This window comes from Mesoplodon mirus, assembly GCF_964341445.2.
Source record: "Mesoplodon mirus genome assembly, chromosome: 2".
NCBI lineage: Eukaryota > Metazoa > Chordata > Mammalia > Artiodactyla > Ziphiidae > Mesoplodon > Mesoplodon mirus.
Window position 1 is genome coordinate 111,015,914 of NC_138977.1, and position 16,372 is coordinate 111,032,285.

At 42.4% G+C, this 16,372-nt stretch overlaps 1 protein-coding gene across 3 annotated transcripts in view; it reads left to right on the top strand.

The window, feature by feature from the left end:
- FAM13C (family with sequence similarity 13 member C) overlaps nt 1-16,372 on the top strand; it is a 137,178-nt gene that overhangs the window by 106,996 nt on the left and 13,810 nt on the right. For all 3 annotated transcript variants that reach the window (XM_082634866.1, XM_082634864.1, XM_082634865.1), the window contains 4 exons: nt 2,938-3,148; nt 4,811-4,949; nt 9,828-9,909; nt 11,323-11,534. In XM_082634866.1, coding sequence (XP_082490992.1) covers nt 2,938-3,148; nt 4,811-4,949; nt 9,828-9,909; nt 11,323-11,534 — 644 coding nt within the window. The remainder of the gene's footprint in view (nt 1-2,937; nt 3,149-4,810; nt 4,950-9,827; nt 9,910-11,322; nt 11,535-16,372) is intronic.

Below are 16,372 nucleotides of genomic sequence, written 5' to 3' on the forward strand. Positions count from 1 at the left end.
GAAGCCCTAACATTTTTATTGGAGTATAATTGCTTTACAATGGTGTGTTAGTTTCTGCTTTGTAACAAAGTGAATCAGTTATACATATACATATGTTCCCATATCTCCTCCCTCTTGCGTCTCCCTCCCACCCTCCCTATCCCACCCCTCTAGGTGGTCACAGAGCACCAAGCTGATCTCCCTGTGCTATATGACTGCTTTCCACTAGCTATCTATTTTACATTTGGTAGTATATATAGGTCCATGCCACTCTCACTTTGTCCCAGCTTACCCTTCCCCCTCCCCGTGTCGTCAAGTCCATTCTCTACGTCTGCATCTTTATTCCTGTCCTGGCCCTATGTTCTTCAGGACCCTTTTTTTTTTAGATTCCATATATATGTGTTAGCATACGGTATTTGTTTTTCTCTTTCTGACTTACTTCACTCTGTATGACAAACTCTAGGTCCATCCACCTCACTACAAATAACTCAATTTCATTTCTTTTTATGAGTGAGTAATATTCCATTGTATATATGTGCCACATCTTCTTTATCCATTCATCTGTCGATGGACACTTAGGTTGACTTTTCAACTGGTCACTTTGGGATCTTTCAGGCTCACAGCTTCCTTTAGTGGTGAATTGGGGGGAAGAAAGGTCAGGATGTTAGTTAGGCAGCACTGGTTTTTTGAGTGCCCCAAAAAACAGATGCCATGTAAATGGAGGTTTACAGTTACTATTGCAATGGCGTTCATAGTGGCCTCTGATTCTGTGAAGTCATATCTTAGGTCTCTGTGGGTTTCCGAAGCTAAGCTCTTAGATCCACGTTAGTCATATGGCTAGGAACCCAAGTGCCCCCATTTTGTCATTATAAGACAGCACCAAGAGACTCCTTTTAGTTTTGACCCTGGCACCACAGATGAGCTAAAGAGAAGGCCTCCAGTCTTTACAATTTTAACAAAAACATGCTGGTCCCAGGTGCTTGCTAAAGATCTTTTTCTTCCCCAACATTATTACCAAAAGATGCTGCCCAGAAAAGGGTAGCATGAATAAAATGCATTCCTTCTTAGAGTCTAATGGTTTAAGCAAAGGGTTTGGTGAGGCACTCAGACACTTCCTGGTGGGTGTTGAAGGTCATTGTTAGTATATGCTGTCGTTTACTGGTTAGGAACAATCATTCGTGTTTCTTCTTAGGGTTCCCTCCAAATGGCAGTGTTCTCTGGCTAAATTATTCTTAGCCAGGGTGTTGCCTGTGGCGAGCTGTGTCGGGCGCACCAGCACACTTGCCTGTGTGTCTGGGCTTTGGCATTCATCTGGCTCCAGCTTTCCCCAGTCCTCACCCCATCCACTTTTGACCAGCCTCAGCTGCTGACAGAGGTGCTGTCGATCGGCTTCAAAGGCCCGATGGGAGGCACTGTCCACCCTCCCAGTCTACAGCACAAAAGGGGAGAAGCCAACTGAAAGCACACAAGGACCTAATCAGAACTTTGATGTTACGCAAAGGAAATTGCATTTCAAGCTCTAGAGAGCTCGAGCCATTCTAAACCTGATTAAGATTTATCCAGTGCCAAATTGTGATAAATGTTATTTTGGAAAAGTGGATTGTCGGTATTTTCAGATTTACTTCTTCACCCAGAAAATCTGTGTTTTTTCCTTTCTTTAGGGTAGTCAGGATAAGAGAAAGCCTTGGGTTGTCCTCACTTGTTTGCTGGGCAAAATTGAGAAGGTTTTGGCTGCTCCATGAGTAGCTCTGTACAGCACACCGGGATGGAGAGACTCTCACTCAGGCCACCGTGACTCAGCGTCCTGATGTTTCTCATTCCCCTGCCCTCACCTCTGTAGCACAAGGGTGTCCACTTTCTGGACTGACCTGGTTGGGGAGCCAGTGAGCTCATTTAAAAGGGGAATGATCGGGCTTCCCTGGTGGCGCAGTGGTTGAGAGTCCGCCTGCCGATGCGGGGGACGCAGGTTCGTGCCCCGGTCCGGGAAGATCCCACATGCCGCAGAGCGGCTGGGCCCATGAGCCATGGCCGCTGAGCCTGCGCGTCCGGAGCCTGTGCTCCACAACGGGAGAGGCCGCGACAGTGAGAGGCCTGCGTACTGCAAAAAAAAAAAAAAGGGGAATGATCACAGTGAGAATTCAGGCAGACAGCTGCCAAGCTGGGGATAGGGTTTAGAGCAGGTTTTGTTGTTGGTTTTTGTTTTTGTCCCAAATAAAATGCTACATAAAATTTTGGAGAAGAAATAGAATCTTTCCTAATTCCACCATGCTTTGTAGTTGCTATGTAGCTTCTTTGATCTTTTAGTGCATTTATTTGTAGACATAAATGTATGCTGCTTATAGCAAATGGAATCATTACTGTTCTGTGTTGAAATGTGTGGTTTTCATTTAGTATATTCAGAACATCATTCCATATTGATGTTGAGTCCTCCATCATTTTTAATGAGTGCTGAGTAATTTTCTATGTGGGGACCCCTCGCCTCTCTCCTCCTCCTTTGTTTTCTCTTCTCTCTTTTCCTCCCTACCCCCTCCTCTCCCTTCCTTCACTGGCAGTTCTGTTATAACTATTCTCCCTCATAATCTATCATCTTTTTCTCCAGTTCCATGTAATTGTTTTCTTTTTTTCACTCTAACATGTTGTTATATACTCTCTGACATATGCAAATAATATGAAATAAAGAGAGGATTTTTGTAGTTTTGGACCATGATGACTTCTGTAACTCAGACCGAAACAATCTGTGTTTCCATCTTTTGGTGTGTGTTGGCTTTGTAATACTTTCTGTCCAGATTCTGTGAGAATGAACATGACAGAATTTTGAAAGGCTTTCATATCCCCAGAAGGAAGAAATGACAAAGAGGCAAGACATTATAATGAATGTTTATAATCTTTGTTTAAGAACATGACAGTCTCAAGCCCTCTGTCACTTCTGAGTCTCGATGATTTATCTTGTTTCCTCAGACCCTGTGCCAGTGCACAAAGATGTGCAGGATGAAGCAGACAGTGCACCTGAAGACCTCCAGTCTGTTGAGACTAGCAGGCTGCTCTGTCACATCACTGATGGTGACAACCCGCTTCTGTCACCACGATGCTCCATCTTTAGCCAAAGCCAGAGATTCAACTTAGACCCTGAATCAGCCCCTTCTCCACCCAGCACTCAGCAGTTTATGATGTAAGAAAACCTTGTTTTGTTCGTCTTCATTTCATGCAGTTTTTTAAAATATTATTTACAATACAACCCAATACTTTTATAAATTCAGTGAAGTGTGTGTCCAAAATAGAGCAGACATGCCTACCAAAAGCAACTGTAAGCCCTGAACAATAAATGGCAAAAAAATCAGAGTACTTTCTAGTTAAGAATGCTGTTTCAGGGCTTCCCTGGTGGCGCAGTGGTTGGGGGTCTGCCTGCCGATGCAGGGGACGCGGGTTCGTGCCCCGGTCCGGGAAGATCCCACATGCCGTGGAGCGGCTGGGCCTGTGAGCCATGGCCGCTGAGCCTGCACGTCCGGAGCCTGTGCTCTGCAATGGGAGAGGCCACAGCAGTGAGAGGCCTGCGTAACGCAAAAAAAAAAAAAAAAAAGAATGCTGTTTCAGGCCTTCCTGAAACAGGAGGCGATGGTCTCAAGACACAGGCTGCCCTACAGCTCACATGTCTGAACATTTTTGGTGAAATGACCAGAATCCTAAGAAAGTCTATGTACATGCAAGTACCAGGAACTCTGGATGAGCTCATAAGTATTCTTTCCGTGTCCAGCAGTGGCCTCGATGGATGGATTGTAGCAATGCTTGTGAGTTGTACATCTCAATTTCTTCTTAGATTCTAGAAAAGTGGTAGCTTACGGTAGCTCCCCCAGACAAAAAAAAATGTGAATCTATGTGTTTTTCTTTTTTTTTAAGCTGCGTAAGTAGTTTTGATGTGTAGCTAAAATGAGTCTCAGAGGGAAGGGATGGGGGAACAGATGTATATGTATGACTGATTCACTTTGTTATAAAGCAGAAACTAATAAAAAAAAAACAATAAAATGAGTCTCCCTTGACCAAAATACGTGCAGGGAATTCCTAGTTTCTCTTTAATAACTCCTGCTGTTACTCATGAGTTTATCTAGACCAGGGTCCATGGACATCTGTCTACTGGTGGACTTGAGGGATTTAGTGCATTATTACTATTGTAAAGTGTGTCAGGTGAAAAGGTGAATGTGTTTTCTGGAGAGGGGGTCCATTCCTTTCATTAGATTCACAAAGGCTCTGTTACATAAAGAAGAGTTAACTACTCTTCTAAATCTTCCTTGAAATTGTTTTTAGGTGGAGCTCATGCAACTTATTGAGGATAACGGTACAATAGGGCTCTCTCATTAGTCTGAAATTGGTATCCTCCAAGCTTTAGGAAATACATTTCCTAGACTAATATTCTGACATACGTAGACTAAAGTCCCTGATGACATTTGCCCATAATAGAGTTCTGTGATCAGGGATCTCCAGTAATGAGCAGATGCTACCATAGTAGACTCATCAAATAATGAACTGGCCTCTGGACTTCTCTGATAATCTAGGAAGCTTGGTTTGTAGACCAGCAGCAGTGTTTACTGGAAGAACATTTTTTAAAACTTTATATCTTTAAAAAAATTTTTATTGGAATATAGTTGATTTATAATGTATTAGTATGTGCTGTACAGCAAAGTGAATCAGTTTTACATATATCCACTCTTTTTCTCATATAGGCCATTACAGAGTACTGAGTAGAGTTCCCTGTGCTATACAGTAGGTCTTTATTAGTTACCTCTTTTATATATAGTACTGTTTTTGATGATTCTTTCCCTCTCTGGAATCATTGCAGGCCCCGAAGTTCTTCACGGTGCATCTGTGGTGATGGCAAAGAGCCACAGACCATTACCCAACTCACCAAGCACATCCAGAGCCTCAAGCGGAAAATTCGGAAATTTGAAGAAAAATTTGAACAAGAAAAGAAATACCGGGTAAGGACGCTGTGGTTTGAAATGAGTGGATTGTGTTAGAAATGCATGGGCTTTTCTGTCCTTCCTTTTTGAGTACATCTCTGTGCCAGGGGACAGCTCAGTTTTCATTGGCCACCCCAGGACCTATCATAAATTAAGTTTCCATCCTGGGTCTGTCTTGTTCTCACATGCTGTTAGCTGCTCTCTGCTAAGATAATTCCTAGCAGCAAATTACAACTCTTATTTCTAAACTGATTTGATTATTGATCTCTTCTTTTTTTTTTTTTTTTTTTTCTGAGGAACCTTACTATCATTCGTGTTCCTAGGACTAAAATTTGGAAAGCTTTTGAATTATGGTCTTATTTTTTCTTTAGCCTTTTCTCATTTGCATTTGATAAGAACCTATTTAGGACTCAAAGGACAGAATCTCTCATTGTGGAACAGAATGAGGGAGAGTTGTCTTTGACAATAAAGTACTTTCTGGGTGATGGGTGAGGACCTATCAAGTGACATCTATTCAGGCCACTCTTAAGAACAAGCCCTGATCCCATCCTTTCCTGTCAGAGAGACACCAGCCTTCTTGCTGGTGCTGCAGTGTTACAATCATGAACCTTTCCTTTTCTTACTTGAGAAACAATAGAGTCAGAGGTAAGTGTCCTGATGGCCAGTGCTAGTTTTATTTATTGTCTCTACTGGTGACCGTGGCATAGAGAAGAATCATATCCATGTAGAATTGCACAAAGGTACTGGGTCTTTGGCAGAGGGTCCAGAGCAGCTTGTTATTAAAATAAATGAGACCAGGGAGTGTCTCAAACATCTTAAAATATTTAAAGGCTCACTAAGCTCTTGGTCCAGAGGCAATCTGCAGGTCCCTGTAGTGTGGGTAAGTTCTGGGGAGGGAGGTGAGGGTAGGTAATATTCCACTCTCCTGTTCTTCCTGTCCTGTGTTGCCCACAGTGACTTCAAATTCACTAAAAGAGGGGTTTTAAGGAGGGAGTTTTAGCTTTGCTAAAAATGGAAAAAAAAAATCAGATTGGCTTTCAAGACAACCTTAAGGTGTTGAAGATTCTTCTCTTCCTTGAGGTCAGGCAGTCACAGCTACTTACTGTCTTTTATAGAGCAGGACGGTGCTCTACACAGTGTGAGTACAGGCCTTTATTTTATAGATAAGGAGATGGGCGCCCAGCAAAGACTTATAACCTTCTTAAGGTGGTTGTGTTCTATCAGCTCAGGCTTGGGGTGGTTAAAGATGAGTAGTTTTTGCAATGGAGAAGTACAAGTAAAATTCATTAAGTGTCCACTGGAAGTTGAAAGCTCCAGATAGCCTGAGAGAAGTTGCTTTTCCTTACTTGCTGCTGGAGTTTTATTGGATCTGTGATGCCCTCATATTGGAATCTGTAGAGAAACAGTTAGGGGCTCCATCCCCAGGGCCTATTAATATTTCTTACCTGGAGGTTCTTGAATCAGACTGATCTGGATTTGAATCCGCCCAGCCACTTAGGAACTCTGTGACTTTGGACTTGTTACTTTATCTTTCTTCTCAGTTTGTCCATCTGTAAAGTGGAGTTAATATTAGTAGTGACTTCTTAAGTTTGTGAGTATTAAATGAAGGAGTGCATATATAATGCTTTTTACAGTTTTGGCACAAAAGAAGTAAGTGGTCTTAGATATTATTAACTTTTTAGTCTGTTTGAGTGATATTTGAATAGGCTATCCCATGGCAACCTCTGCCTTGTCAAAAAATAAAGGAAAATTATAGACATTAATTTTCCATTGGATTTTTCTACCTGCAGCTGCAGACCCTGGATTACTTTTCTCAACTGTAACAGCCACCTAGCAGCTGAGTATTTTAGAAAAGAATTTCTCCTGGCACCTCCTGCCTTTGTCTGCAGAAGCTTTAGGGCCAGAGTAGACACATGCCCGCACACTTAAACATGCAGATGGGTGAATTTGGGAGCACTAAAGGAAGAAGGCTTCATGGTCACTGCTTCTGTGTGTATTAAAGTCTTTGCAGTAATCAGAACCTTCTACGTCTCAGGAAACAGGGCTTCCCCTCGCCCTTCCTGTCTGGGTGCCAGGCTGTGGTTAGAGGTTTGACATGTTAATGGGCTTTAATCGGTTGCTTTAAGGAGCAACAATAGAGTGTATGGCTTTCCTTCCTGGCAGCCTGACGGTGGGGTTAATAGCACCCGCTGCTAATTTTTGAATCCGAGCTGCTGGGCCTCCATGCTAGTCTGATGCCCTGGTATAATATACGTCTTTCCTTCTCTATTGAATGTAACCATTTCACTTCATATCCAGAACTGTATTTATTCCCTACAATTGATTTTACATTTAACTATTGTTAGACTCATGGACTTAGAAAGGCTGTTTCAGTAGAATTAGAGAATGTTAGAATTAGAAGGGATCAGTTAGTCTTCCTTATTTAACCATTGAAGAAACTGAGGCCCAGAGAAGGGAAGTAACTTCTCCAGGTTCATACAGCAAAGAATTGATGTAGCCAAGACAGCAACATAGGTCCTTTCATTCCTGATCCATAAATCTTCTAAAGTGTCTTTTGAATCATCTTTGGCAGACCACAAATCTGGTCCAGTAGTACCCTCAGTTATGTGACTCATGAGCTCCATTTTAATTACACTGAACGAAATCTACACTGTATAATTTTGGGGAGTATGGCCCTTGGGGCCTATTAAACTGAAATAGTTCAGACGTTAGAAGGCTTGAAGATCCACAGCTTGTATATAAAAACTTTCCATATGATCTGAGAGCTGCCATCCTTGTGAGCTTGATTGAACCTCTTTTGAAAGCTCTCCCAAGAGCAGGGAAATACAAAATTCATTTCAGAAAATGATTTCAGGCTTTAAAATATTTTGTCAGAAAATTCAGCCTTAAATTTCTATTAAGTCCTGTTTGCAGTAGTGAAAGCTCCTTTGATGGTCATTGGCTTAGGGTCTTGGGTTTTCATTTTTGTTTTTAACAGTGTTTCAGAAGATTGCATTAACTGTGTGGAACATATCCAGTGAAAGAGATGTGTTCCAGAGAACAAGATGTGTTTTCAGATCAGAGTGAAGAATTCTGTGAGGATTTCGAGAAATCGCGTGTAAAACATTGACTGTTCATATAACCAGACTGTTACCCAAAGCCAAAATACTAAACGTTATATCAGGGAAGTAGTACAGTGCATCATTCTAGCAGACCATGGGTCGGACCAGGCACAGCAGTTAGGAGGTGTGCCCTCTGTGTCACTGTCCATGGTCCTGAAACCAGGGCTTCCCTACTGGAAACCAGAGTCTCCCTTCTGGGCTACCCTAGGGGAAAAATCACTGTCCTTTCCCCTCAGTGTTATTTTCCATCTTGATTTTAAACTGTATGGTTTTTACATCACTATAGAAGTGACAGAACCATGTATTGTGTTTCACAATTAAAACATCTAATCCCATGTACATTTGATGATCCTTTTACACAAGCACTGTTTTTTCCTTCGAACTTGAGGAGCACACTCCTCTCCCTATGTCTCTCTCTCACCAACATCTTGCTGATGTTATATGGATTTAATGGATTCTTAAACATGGCAGAGCCACTTGACTTGTCACTAATATTGTACACATTTCTGGCTACTATTACAGTGTTTGTGATGTCTTCTTGAGCATGCTTATATAGCTCTTTGTATGTCCCCGATTCAAAGTAACCACTAATCTTCTTGAGCCCCCATTTAAGTTACCAGGGTGGCCTCAACTTGTTTAAGAAAGTTTCCTACTGACCTGTGGGGCTGGAGGCTAGGTATGTCTGGCTATTCTTCTCTCCCAGTTTCTCTTTCTGTAGAAACTTTACTTTTAGGCTCTGAAAAGAAATCCAGAAATTAAGGTGAATGATTCGTATGAACAGAGTCATATCCTTCTAAAAGTAAAACTGTATTCTTATTGCCACATCCCAGTGCGATTAGCTGCTAGGTAGGACATACATACCCCTACGCTGTGTTTGTTAGTGAAGACTTGCTCACCGTTCCTTTGAAGGTCTGCTAGTTCACACTACTGCTGCTGCTATCACCTATGCCAGTCATAAGAACTACCATGATAATATTTTTAATTCTGGCTCACACCTCCATAGTGTTTAGCATGTGCCTGGAACTCTTCAGTGTTCTACGTATATTCACTAATTCATTCCTCACAGCAGCCCTATGAGGGAGATGGTATTATAATCCTCATTTGGTAGATGAAACTGAGGCATGGAGAGGCTAAATAATTTGCCCAAGTCCATACTCATATAGTTAATTTTTACTTTAATGCTAGCCCAGTAGAATACTGAGTCTGTAAACAGTGAAAGCAGTTGAACTCTGGGTATCCCCCTTACATACTGACTTCTCAGACTGTTGTCAGGTTTTAGAGATCCTGGGGTCTCCTTTCTTCAGCTTGGAGGATATGACTGATAGGAGCTAAAGCTTCCAGTTTATCAGTGTTTCCCAGGCAGGTTTTGGTCATAAGTCATGAGCAGAGGCAAGGGAGGAAGTGCTGCTTTGTATCAGTAGAGCCATCTACATTGATACAAAGAATGACCTGGCAATGGGGTGTCGGGTATGGGTAGCCCACAAGGTGACTGAGGGTTAGACTGTAGGGGGCACTGACATAGGACTATGTAAAAAATGCTGGGTGACCAGGTGTGTTTAGAAACAATGTCCATGGCAAGGATGAAAGAGTGGAGGAGGTCAGGAATGTTCACTGTTTTTCAGAGGCAACTCCATCACCTGGAGGTATCACGCCTGAATCTCACTCCCAGCTTTATATGTTCCTGAACTACCTTCGTGTGCCTTAGCTGTTTAAAATTTTGTTTTTCCTTTTCTCTCTTTCTTCTCTCCCTCCCTCCCTTTACCTCCTTCCATCCCCATTTTTCCCTCCCTTGCAGCCTTCACATGGTGACAAGACATCTAATCCTGAAGTCCTGAAATGGATGAATGATTTGTCTAAAGGTCGTAAACAGCTCAAAGGTAAATGCCAGCCAAGGGTCTCCTTTCTCAGGAAGGAAGCAGATAAAATCGTGATAATGTGCTCCAAGGAGTTCTTGATTCTCTTCCACCTGTGCCCTCTTTAACCTTGTCTCCTGCCTAGATCAGAGGCCCCATCTTGAAATAAAGGGTCCTGGGTCCCCTTCATTGTTTGATCCCATTTAATACATCTCCTTATAAAGAGACTGAGGAACTCCAGACTCCCAGGTGGAATGATTCACTTCAGTGCCAGGAACATTTCAACATGTGGAGTATTCATTTCCCTGGGTTATTGGTTTCTTGGATGTTAGAAACAGAAGAGGCCTGAGCAATCATTTACTCCACACACCCCATTGCACAGATGAGGACATTTATGTCCAGAGAGAGGGAAAGGTGACGTAGCTGGGAGGTGGTGACCTAGGAGTAAAACTTGCTTCTCCTTCCTCCTAATCCAGTGTTCTTCTTTCTCTGTCTCTCTGGAGATGGTGATGTGAGTATTAATTAACTCTAAAATCTATCTTAAGAGATGATGGTTATTTACCAATAAAAATTTATTTTCTTCCTCTCTCTACACTTTTTATTTCAATACTTAGAGACATGGGAGTTTTTCCAGATTTCTAGAAGGATGGTGATAAAGAACTGAAAGGAATATTAATTCAGTGGTATTGAAGTGTAGTGATGTAGCAGGTTTATAATATATGCGGTGTTTAAACACCACACCAGAGCCTAACTAAAAAACAAACATCAAACAGAGAAGATGAGCTATGTATGTAATTGAGAAATTGATATAAATGGCCTCATTCAAACGAGCAGTCCCCTAGCATATTCTGAAATCTAGTTTCTTGATAAGTCCCAGGTGGCCTTTTTATTTTTAATTATGTAGGTTTATATAAAGTCACATTGCAATAATGGTGATTTCTGGATTTTAAATACTGGCATTAGACAAAATTGTGAAACCTTGTCAAGTTGGGGCTGGCATTCCCAGGTCCCCTTCCCCACCCCTCCTATGTATCCTCAGACGTCTGCACTGTGTAATGCCTTCCAGAGGTACTTGCATTTCTGCAGGGGCTCTTAATGGCTGCACAACTTTCAAAACCCAAGTAAATGAATCTTTGAGTATAGAATTTCAGGTGTCATGATAGATAACAGGTGAAAACTTTGGGACCGGGTACCACTGGTCTTCCTCCAGGAATCCCCCTCGGAAATCTAGACCACTGAGTTACTCCCACAGATGATCCTCCACCTCCATGAGATCCCAGCCTCAGGAGCCGTCTGTTTTCACATCTGGGGAACCATTATCAGCACTGTTCATTTCCACTCACTTGGCATCAGGGAAGGAATTCCTGAAAGGGTCTCTGCTCTTATTAGGGCCAATGAGTCCTCCTTGCTCCTGGTAACTCATGGCATTTCTCTTAGAACTAAAGCTGAAGCTGTCAGAAGAACAAGGGAGTGCTCCCAAAGGCCCAGCTAGAAATCCATCCTGTGAGCAACCCGCAGTCCCCCGAGAGAATGGGAAGCCGGAAGCTGTGGGTCCTGAGCCAGGCTCCTCTGGAGATGAGACTCCAGATGCTGTGTTGACATGCGTGAAGGAGAAGAGAGAGCAGCTTCCTTCTCAGGAGGTTTCTAAGGTACCTCGCCAACCTTCACAGGGTCCCACCACTCCACATGGTGCCACTGAGATCATGATTTTGACCAATTTGTAAGAGCACTTTGGGGCCTCCCTGGTGGCGCAGTGGTTGAGAGTCCGCCTGCCGATGCAGGGGATACGGGTTCGTGCCCCGGTCTGGGAGGATCCCATATGCCGCGGAGCGGCTGGGCCTGTGAGCCATGGCCGCTGGGCCTGCGCGTCCGGAGCCTGTGCTCCGCAACGGGAGAGGCCACAACAGTGAGAGGCCCGCATACCGCAAAAAGAAAAAAAAAAAAAAAAAAAAAAAAGAGCACTTTGGTACTACATAAATATCTTTAGGAAACTGGCTCTGAACTTTCAGTCAGATGAGGTCCTAGTGGGTTATTAGCTATGACCTAGGGCATTGCCATTCTGGAGGTTACAGTGTCGCATACTGATGGGAGACGCATGGTAAAGACACTAGGGCATTTCATATTCCTTTCTCCCCAACTTCCCCCGATAAGTTAGCAAATGAACCCAAGACTAGGATTACAATCTCATTTTACTGTATGTTTTATTAAGAAATAGTAAAGCAGGGATGAGGTATAAATAGTAAGGAAAGTGGTTTAGTATTTTATATGATAAGAATAGAGACGTAGGGTTTCTTGAGGAATGTTAGGTGAGGTGTCTAAAGACTTCAGCTTAGACATCTTGGTTTTGAAATCTTTGTGAGATACCCAGATAGAGTTGTCAATTATGCATTTGGATATGGGCGCCTGGAGCTCAAAGAAAAGATTATATGTTACCAGGGCTTCCCTGGTGGCGCAGTGGTTGAGAGTCCGCCTGCCGATGCAGGGGACACGGGTTCGTGCCCCAGTCCGGGAAGATCCCACATGCCGCGGAGCGGCTGGGCCCGTGAGCCATGGCCACTGAGCCTGCACGTCCGGAGCCTGTGCTCCGCAACGGGAGAGACCACAACAGTGAGAGGCCCGTGTACCGAGAAAAAGATTATATTTTACAAAAATGATGATGAAAGCAATTAGTATTTAGTATTTACCTGGTTAATCCCTCCTCCTGCATATCTATGCTTACATTTTACTTACGCCAAGGAACCTTCCTTGTAGTCCTTCCTGTCTGAACTCTGAGTGATGTGGTTGCCTTTCATTTCTTGAATAATCTGTAGCTACCTTAACATAGCTCTAACTATGCTCTGTGCCATTTTCTGTCTCTCATTGTAGTACTTGAAACTTCTTGAGTAGAGTTTAGGTTGTTTATTGTTCATGATCCTCAGTGTCTGTACAAAGTAAGTATTGAATAAATGTTGGCAGAGTGAATGGATATATGAAAGAACAAACTAGCATGTTTGACTTTGAAATGAAGTCTTCCTGAGGAGAATGCTGGCTTCACCTGTTCTATTGTACCTTATCTAGTCTTGATCATAAGGTGGCAACATTTACCAAATCCCAAAAGGCTTACCATATGCCCCCGGACTAGTCCCTTACATTGGTACACATGATCTACAAGTAGAAATGGGCCCTTGGCTACCTCTGTCTTTATGAAATACCTTTAAACTTAAAAATAACCAATATATGTTGTGACTAGTGGTTTTTATCCACTCAGCCAACCTGTCCCCTCCTCCCACCCCCCAATATTCTAGACTTTGTGATAGTCAGTGGATAAGTGGATAACTTCTCTCTCTCTCTCTCTCTCTCTCTCTCTCTGTGTATGTGTGTGTATAAACACACACACACACACACACATAGTCAGGCACATCTGTGGTTTTCTGTCCTTCAGTGCTTCTGATGGTCTTTCCTGTATTTTATAGTTACTTTGACCACATCTATAAAAGCAGCTTGGTTATGGGCTTCCCTGGTGGTGCAGTGGTTGAGAGTCCGCCTGCTGATGCAGGGGACACGGGTTCGTGCCCCGGTCCGGGAAGATCCCACATGCTGCGGAGTGGCTGGGCCTGTGAGCCATGGCCGCTGAGCCTGCGCATCTGGAGCCTGTGCTCCGCAACGGGAGAGGCCACAACAGTGAGAGGCAGGCATACTGCAAAAAAAAAAAAAGCAGCTTGGTCAACACCCAAGTCCTAATTCTGTGTTCTACTCAGTTGACTAAGGAGTGAGGGATGAGTTGGGACTGGTATAATAAACTTAGAGCAGGACTCAGTCCTTGAACAAGACACTTTCTAATCATACACACTTGGCAAGTGAACTAATTCTCTGATATTCAACTTCCTCATCTATCAAATACAGATAATACCTATTTATATAATTATTGTGACAATAAAAGGAGATGCCTGGTGAACAGTGGGTAATCATTCATTTGCAAAAAGATTTGAGTGCCTACTATGTGTTGTGAACTATGATCCATGCTGGATATAAAAAATAAACAAGATAGAGAAGTGATGTGGGTTACCGCCTTCACATAGCTCGTGTTTTTCTGGGAGCTGGGATACAACAAGAAATAACTCAATAGACAAAATCATTAAAATTTTTTATAAGTACTGTGCAAAGAAACAAATGATATGATAGAAAATAATGAGTATGGATGGTTTCTATTTTATATAGGGTGATTAGGAAAGCCAATAAAAGGACATTTAATGCAGAAGAATCAGCAGGCCAAGAGAGCAGCAAAGAGCATTCTAGATGGAACTGCAAGTATGAAGGCCTTTGAAGGAAGAGCTTGTTTGTAGCTGGAGTTCTCAGGTCTGAGGGCTGGAGCACAGGATGGCATGTGATGAAGTCAGAAAAGATAGATCAGGGCACATAACACAGGACCTTTTAGGCCACTGAAAGTATTGGGAAGCTGTTGAATGGTTGTAAGTGCAAAAGTGACATGGTGTGATTTACACTTCAAAGATCTTTTTGATTGCTGTATGGAGAATTAATCATAGGGGAAAAGAGTGGAAAAGGGAAGATGAAATGGGTGGCTTGGACTAGTATGGTAGCCTTGGAGATGGAAAGAAGTAGACACATTCAAAGTATATTTTGGATATAGAATCAAAAGGATGTGCTGAATCATTGGATGGTAGGGAGTTAAGGAAAGGAAGATGGATCCATTTACTGAGATGGGGAAAAACTAAAGGAGGAGCAGATTGAGGGTGAGAGTGAAAACTCAGGAGGTCTGTTTTGGACATGTTTGTTTTAAGATCTTTCAGGAATAGGGTGACCGACCATGCCAGGTTTCCCTAGACTTTCTAACTTTAGCACTGAAAATTCCATGGCCCACCAAAAGCCTCAGTCCTGGGAAAACTGGGATGGTCGATCACCCTACTGAGGTATTCAAGTCAAATAAAAACATGTAAATGAAAATCTGAAGGTCAGAGAAAAACTCTGAGCTCTTTAGAAGTCATCTTTATTTAAACGGCAATTTATTTCTGTTATTTTAAAAGAAATAGCCGTTAAACTGTTTAGCATCAGAAACCCCTTCAAATAAACCTATCTTTGCAGTAGGCTAAAGTGAGGCCCTTTAAGTAGAGAGCATCTGCAGTAGAACATGTATGTCTCAGTATCTAAAGCTGCAGTACTGTTCCTGGGAGAGCTTAACACAGCAGACCATGAAGTGGCTAGGCAGCTATTAGGTGGTTCCTAAGGGGGAGTCCAGAAGCCACAGAAGAAGCAAAGGGAGGATTGAAAATTTCCACAATAGTATTATTCCTGGCTCCTCAGTGAGCTTATTCACGTTTGAGATTATCTCATTAGGTCCCAATTCTTTAAACTCAAATTGATGGATGATTTTCATCTGGAGTCTTTGCTCTACTGCTTAAAATGCATTAAATATTAAGCTTCCAAGATGAGGTTATTTCTTTTATAAAGAGACCTTCGTTATGACTCCTCTTGAAATTTTTGCATTTGGTGTTTAGTCAGAGCTCATACTAAAGCTGATAAACCCTACAGCATTGCCTTGTCAGTTCAGATACTGCTACCGAGTAATCTTCCTCCATCATCTACGGATGATTTTTGGAGATAATCACTTTTCGATCACAGGGCATCCGTTGAGCACTGGAAATGAATGAATCAACCCTAGGTCTGATTGTGGTGCTTATTTATGTTCTTTTCTTTTGAAAATCGTGAATTGGTACTGGCATATATCCCCTTTTTATTGTCCTTTCCAAGAACTGTAGGTGGAGTCAGGTGCACAGCACAAATTACCAACTGGATGAGTAATGGCAGTTACTTCTTCTGGCCCTTCATTAACTGCAGCATCTTTGAGGAGCAAAGGTTGGTTTTTTTTTAACATCTTTATCGGAATATAATTGCTTTACAATGGTGTGTTAGTTTCTGCTTTGTAACAAAGTGAATCAGCTATACGTATACATATATCCCCATATCCCCTCCCTCTTACATCCCCCTCCCACCCTCCCTATCCCACCCTTCTAGGTGGTCACAAACCACCTAGCTGATCTCCCTGTGCTATGCAGCTGCGTCCCACTAGCTATCTATTTTACAATTTTGTAGTATATGTAAGTCAATGCCACTCTCACTTCATCCCAGCTTACCCTTCCCCCTCCCCGTGTCCTCAAGTCCATTCTCTATGTCTGTGTCTTTATTCCTGTCCTGCCCCTAGATTCTTCAGAATGATTTGTTTGTTTGTTTTTAGATTCCATATACGTGTGTTAGCATACGGTATTTACTTTTCTCTTTCTCACCTACTTCACTCTGTATGACAGTCTCTAGGTCCATCCACCTCACTACAAATAACTCAATTTCATTTCTCTTTATGGCTGAGTAATATTCCATTGTATTTATGTGTCACATCTTCTTTATTCATTCATCTGTCGATGGACACTTAGGTTGCTTCCATGTCCTGGCTATTGTAAATGGAACTGCAGTGAACATTGTGGTACATGACTCTTTT